The sequence below is a fragment of the Corvus kubaryi genome, unplaced genomic scaffold, assembly GCF_017639235.1.
Source record: "Corvus kubaryi isolate FWS band 111438036 unplaced genomic scaffold, C.kubaryi_AGA036_p1.0 37387, whole genome shotgun sequence".
NCBI lineage: Eukaryota > Metazoa > Chordata > Aves > Passeriformes > Corvidae > Corvus > Corvus kubaryi.
Window position 1 is genome coordinate 7,960,282 of NW_024581129.1, and position 6,051 is coordinate 7,966,332.

Consider the following 6,051-nt stretch of genomic DNA (forward strand, 5'->3'; position numbering starts at 1 on the left):
CTTCCAGCGCTTCCCTGGAGTCACCCTCCCAGGATGGGGTGGGCAGGGTGCAGCCTGGGGCACCTGCACACCCCTGCACACCCGCCCTGGCCCCTGCAGCCCTTCCCCGGGCCCCTGGCTCACCGGTCGCTGCCTGGAAAGCTGGTGGAGGAGAGGGAAGGGAGCCCACTGGAGGGGCTCCATGGGCCAACTTGACACAGAGATGTCACTGGCTTTCCCCGAGTCTACCATGGGGTCATTCATGCTGCTGGAACTGGTGTCCCAGTCGTAATGGAAGCTGGGAAAAGAATCCATGGGTAATTAAGAGAATGAGGAGAAAGGGATAAGAGTCAGGCTGGTGCTGGGAATGCCACTGGGGGGCTGCAGGAGCAGGACCCTGTGCTGTGCTCCAGGAATGATGAAGTTGCTGTTTGGGCAGTGCCAAGTTCAGGCCCCAGAGCTGAGGGAGCACTCGGAGCTGTGGCTGTGCTCCTGATCCCCCACAGGCCCATGGGTGGGGGTGTTCCTGCCCATCCTGCCCTTTGCCAGTGAAGCTGGAAACTTCCAGGGCTCTTTTTCCATGGACACCCCTGGAAGCTGATTTGACTTTCCCATGAGTACACAGAGCCACTTTCCTGCAGATGTGAACTCTCTCCTCTCTTACAGCAGTCCCAGCACACACAGCTCCTCCCGTGGCAGAAAATAAAAGAAACCAGGTACTGCTCCGTGGACTCCAAGGGCTGGGGGTTGTCCGAGCTCCTGCTGCTGTCAGTGGTGGAGCAGCCAGTGGCTGGGCAGGGGCTGCAAACACGGTTCCAGGGCTCCATGTGCCCCAAAGCCCGCCCTGCCCAGCGTCACCACGGCCCCACGAGCAAACCCCAGGCCAGGCCCTGCTCCATGGGCTGGGGAAAGAGTCCCTACCTGGACCGGCACTGGGGGTGGGCACAGGGCACCAGGCCCTGCTTGGCACTGTCAGTGACAGCCGAGTCCTCCTGGCAGCCGCAGCACCCGTTGTCCAGGATCTGGAGGTGCAGCAGCTCCTCCGAGTTGCTGAAGGCCGGGTTGTCCAGTGAGCTGGCGGAGGGCAGCCCTGAGCGCGACCAGTACTGGGCTGAGACGTCGTCCAGGCGGCAGAAACGCCGGTAGCTGTGGGGCAGGACAGGCACGTGTGTGCACACAGACACAGGTACACACAGGGCAGGCACATGCACATATGTGTACACACATGCCCACACACACAGGTGTGCACATACAGGGCAGGCACGAACACATCTGTGTACACACACATACATATGTACACACATGTACACACACACACGTACACACACACGCGTGCACACAGGGCAGGCACATGCACATATGTGTACACACATGTACACACACACAGGCACATGAGCACACAACCCCAGTGACTGCTTGACAAGACAGATTGCAGAATTCTGCCCAAATTTCCTGGGTCCAGGGAAGGGCCCAGCCTTCGAGGGTGGGGACAGAGCCCGTGACACTGATCAACCTCTGGCCGCAGCCCCGCAGCGGCTGCAGCTGTTCCCGTGGTTTCCTCGGGAACAATCCCCACGGCACATTACGAAACGGGCAGTGGGGCCAGGACAGCAGAGCCCCGTTCCCTGATGAGCTGCTCTGTCAGGGCTGTGCCGGAGCCTCGCTGCCCCACCGCAGCACGGACCGAGCACACGCTGCGGCAGGCGGACCCTGTGCCATGGGCAGCACTGGGGGGTCCCAGGGACCACGCAGTTGGAGCTCATCACTCATCTCACGCGTCTGTCCACAGCAGCACAGCCCACGGCCCTTCAGTGCTGCCGCGGCCCCATACAGCCCCACAGCCCCCTTTCTGGCATGCACCCCGCTGCCCGTGGCTGCGAGCATTCCGTGGCACCGCGCACACACCCAGAGCCCCACCCGGCCGCTCCTGGGCCCCACACGAGCTGCCCCACCCCAGCACCTCCCACCGCCGCTATCAGCCACCCAACAGTGTTTTCCTTGGCAGAGGTCAGCCCCAGCCCAGCGACTCCACCATGGCTTTCCCTGCTGCCCCTCGCCCCGGCACGCCAGGAGGGGCAGGAGTCCCCACCCTCCAGGAGCCCACAGACCCCAGTCCAGGCCCCCACGGCCCCATGCTCCCACCTGCTGCGGGTCTGGTCGGCCCTGGCCTCCAGCAGCAGCGCCTTGAACCGGCGGACGGCGATGGCGGCGAGGACGGCGCCCAGGAGGACGATGCTGAGCAGGACCCCGGCCGCCATGCCCAGCAGGCTCTGCTGTGTCACCCGGTAGTCACAGCGCAGCCCCATGAACCAGAAATCGCTGCCCACGGGGCACCTGCACCGAGGGGGTCCATCAGCGCCAGGGGGATGGCACCTGCCACCCCAGGCTGTCCCCAGGGCACTCACTGGCAGCGGGGCTGCTGGTCCCGGGCGTGGGTGCAGATGCCGTGGTTCTTGCAGTAGTCACGGTGGCAGAGGGAGGTGCAGGTCACGTTCCCGTCCGCCCTGGACACGCAGGCGAAGCCGGACGGGCAGGCGAAGAGCACAGCACAGGGGTCCAGCGGCCGCGCTGCAGGGGCAGGGTCCAGCTGTGCCACTCCGCCCTGCCGAGCGTGTGCCCACCCTGCCACCAGCCCCGCGGGAGGGCCAGCGATGGCGCAGCTCCGCACTCACCCAGAGCCGCGTGGCGCAGGACGGGAGCCGTGCCCACCGCCAGCCCCGGCTGGGCACCGGCAGAGCCCAGCGCGGCCTCGAGGAGCTCGTCCAGCCCCGGCACCGGCAGCTGCTCCGCCGCGAACAGCGCGTCGTAGCGCAGCACCACAGTGCCCTCCCTGCGGGGACACCCCCCGCGAGTCTGGGGGTGCCGGACCCCCGGCCCAGCACTGCACCCCGGCACTGCTGGGGCCCCGCAGCGTGGGACGGTCCCTGTACCCCCGTGCCGGGGAGAGTCACACACACTGCGGGGCTGTGCCACCACCCACCTGATCCCTGTCACCTCCAGCCGCAGGAACCCAGGCACCGACGCGAAGAGGGGAGTGACCTGCGCAGGGTAGCGGGAGCTGAGCACAATGGCCCCCAGCCCGCCCCCCTTGGCCCCATTCTGCACTCACCGTCTCGTTGAAGCTGTGCAGCAGCTCCTGGCACTCGTGGGACCCGGGATCCTGCAGGGCTGGGACGAAGGCCATGTCCAGCACCAGCTCGCAGGGGATGCGCAGGAGGGATGCTGCAGGAGGAGATGGGGACCAACATGTCATGACCCCACCCCAGGGGCCACCACCACAATCCCCCCATGCTGGTGGCTCCCAGGGCCTCTCCCCCTCCTGCCGTGCCCCAGCAGAGAATCCCAAAACCTCAGACCTACCTCTCAGGAGTGGGGGCTGATCTTCCACGATGAACACCTGGGGGGCTCTGCCCACCCCGGCCGGTGTCACTTGGGGAGTGTCAGTGTCCGCCCTCCCTCCGGGGCTGCTCGATGGCTGGGCCAGGTCTGTGTCCACAGCAGCTGGGGGGGACCCAGGGCCTCCACCATGGCCCAGGGTCCCATGGGAATCTGTGGGCTGCTGGGGGGGCCCGGGCATCACAGTGGGCACATGAGTTGGGGATCCCCATGTCAGTCCCACCACATCCCTCTGAGGTACAGCAGCACCCGGCTCTGGTGTGACCGTCCCCATGTCCCCGAGCCATTCTGGGCCGGCGGCAGTTGTGAGGGTGACAGTGACACCAGTGGCGGTGATGCCAATAGCAGTGGTCAGTCCCGGAGAAGACGCAGGCTGGGAAGACGCAGGCTGGGACAAAGCTGGCTGCTGGGGAGGCCCAGGTGCTGAGGGGGGGACCAGGCTGCCCACCCCCACCTGGGTCCCCCCCAGGCTCTCAGCAGGACCCACCCCTGAGCTGGAATGGGGCATCCCTGGGGAGGGGGCTCCCAGGGGGGTGTCCACAGTGGGGCTGAATCTCAGGACCCCCCAGCCAGTCCCTGGGGAAGGCAGTGGGGTCGACAGCAGGGTCACTGCAGAGACACTGGCTGGGGCAGACTGTGGGGACGGGGGGATGTGGGGGGACCCAAGATTGGCGTGTGTCACCGCACCCTGTGCCATAGCGTGCCCAGGGGTCACAGGGACGGGGGGCTGTCCTGGGATGGCTGATGGGCTCAGGGGGATGTGACTGTGCTCAGGGGGACCTCCCCGGTCGGGGGGGCTCAAGACCCCTGTGGTCAGGTCCAGGGCTCCTCCCTGGCCGGGAGATGTCACCCCTGGGGTGCTGGCCATGGTGGTGGGGAGAGGCAGACCTGAGTGCCTGTGTGTGGCAGGCAGCAAGGCTGGGCCTGTCCCCACAGCTGGCCAGGCTGTGCTGGCCAAAGGGTCCCCACCAGGCCCCAGGGACAGTGCAGAGGGGCGAGGGGCAGAGGGGGAACCCTCCCATGGGTGGGAGGCAAAGCCCTGACCTCCTGACAGCCCTGGCAGCCCCCAGTGTGCCCCCTGCAGTGTCCCTGTGGGGGTCAGCAGCCTCCGTAGCCCCCCAGCAAAGGGTAATGTCCCTGTTGTCCCTGGCGCCGAGCTGTCAGTAGCCAGCACGGTGCTCGGGTGGGTCCCTGGGCTGCTGTCACCCAGCTGGAGAGTGGCTCTCTGGCTCTGCACGAGGGCTGTCCCAGTGGCCCTCCATCCCAGCAGGGTGCTGGTGGACCTCCACTGACCCCTGGCAGAGCCTGGCACTGTTGCGGAGGGTGGTGAATGCGAAAGTGCCCCCTGTGCAGTTGTGGCACCTTCTACTGTGACATGTCCTACAGCATCAGTGCCCAGGGGGTGCATGGTTGCAGGATCTGTGCCTGCCTGCACAGCAGCTGGGGCCCCTGCACTGGTCACCCCTAGACTGGCAGGGGATGGCTGCTCCCTGCCTGCAGCTGCCTGTTCAGTAGTGCCTGCAGAGACCAGGGGCCCCAGGGGCTTGGTGGTTGTAGCACCCTGCACCGTGGGCCCTGTCCCCTCCCTGCCCAGCCCAGGGCCTCTGGGGCTCTCCTGGGGGCTGGAGAGCTCGACTGTCCCGGCAGGGGTCCCAGGCAAGGACAGCAGTTCAGCCTCTGTCCACAGCTGCCCCATGGCCTCTGGTGTCGGTGCCTGCCCTGTGCCAGCTCCTCGCTCCAGGTGACCTGCGGGCAGAGGCGGAGTGGGTGGAAACTGAGCAGGTCCTACCCACGGCCGGCACCCACAGCAGCCACCGCCGGACCCTGGGCCCCAGCGTGCCACAACACATGTGGCTGGCACACGGTGCCACAAAGGGCTGCAAGAGGGACGGTCTCAGCCACGGCAGTACCTGTCTGGCAGCGCTCCCCTGCTGCGGTGCCCAGGTGGGCGCAGGGGTCGGCAGCGCTCAGAGTGGAGCCCGTCCTGCTGCCCAGAGCGGGGCAAAGCCGCACACAGCATTCCACGAGCACTAGGAGAGAGGGAAGGGAGCAGCATGCACCGGTGCTGGGCATCGAGCATCCCGCACCAGCACCAGGCACCGAGCGCCGGAGCTACCGCTGAAGGTGGGGGTCTCTTTTTCCCTTCTGTTAACCGTGGGTGGCTCTGCTGAAGGAGATGCTCCAGAACAACCCAAACCCAGCTGGGAACCACCTGCCCTGGTCCCAACGAGCGGCGCCGAATCCTGCCCCACCACCTCCCTCTGCCTGTGCTGGGGGCCCCCGGTTCTCGCCGAACCCGACCATCCTCCGGCACCGCCGCCACGTGCCAAAACCGGCACCAGCAGGTCCGCGGGCAGGGCACGACGCCAGCGCCCGAACAGTGCTCCGGGCACGGCTGCGGGGCCCGTGGCGGCTCCTCTCCGGGGAGAATGGGTGGTTCAGCAGGCGCCACGGCGGGTGGTCACCGCCCGGGTGGAGCCAGGAGTCGAACGGGGTCACCACGAGCCCTGCGGGCCCCCCTCTCCACCAGCGGCTCACCGGGGCTCCGGCAGGCGCAGCACCCGCCACCTTCGAGGCCACGGAGTCGCCCGGGCTGGAGGCACAGCACGGCACGGAATGGCCACAGCACGGCACAGAATGGCCACAGCACGGCACAGAATGGCCACAGCACGGCAC

At 67.1% G+C, this 6,051-nt stretch overlaps 1 protein-coding gene across 1 annotated transcript in view; it reads right to left on the reverse strand.

Annotated features, from left to right (window-relative positions):
• Positions 1 to 6,051, reverse strand: part of LOC121669134 (mucin-19-like) — a 7,987-nt gene that overhangs the window by 1,535 nt on the left and 401 nt on the right. Inside the window, exons 2-10 of the mRNA XM_042037647.1 lie at positions 5,286 to 5,405; positions 3,340 to 5,121; positions 3,089 to 3,201; positions 2,960 to 3,018; positions 2,652 to 2,809; positions 2,385 to 2,547; positions 2,122 to 2,313; positions 901 to 1,125; positions 124 to 277 (exon numbers count right to left, since the gene is read on the reverse strand). Of these exons, the coding sequence (XP_041893581.1) occupies positions 124 to 277; positions 901 to 1,125; positions 2,122 to 2,313; positions 2,385 to 2,547; positions 2,652 to 2,809; positions 2,960 to 3,018; positions 3,089 to 3,201; positions 3,340 to 5,121; positions 5,286 to 5,405 (2,966 nt within the window). The remainder of the gene's footprint in view (positions 1 to 123; positions 278 to 900; positions 1,126 to 2,121; positions 2,314 to 2,384; positions 2,548 to 2,651; positions 2,810 to 2,959; positions 3,019 to 3,088; positions 3,202 to 3,339; positions 5,122 to 5,285; positions 5,406 to 6,051) is intronic.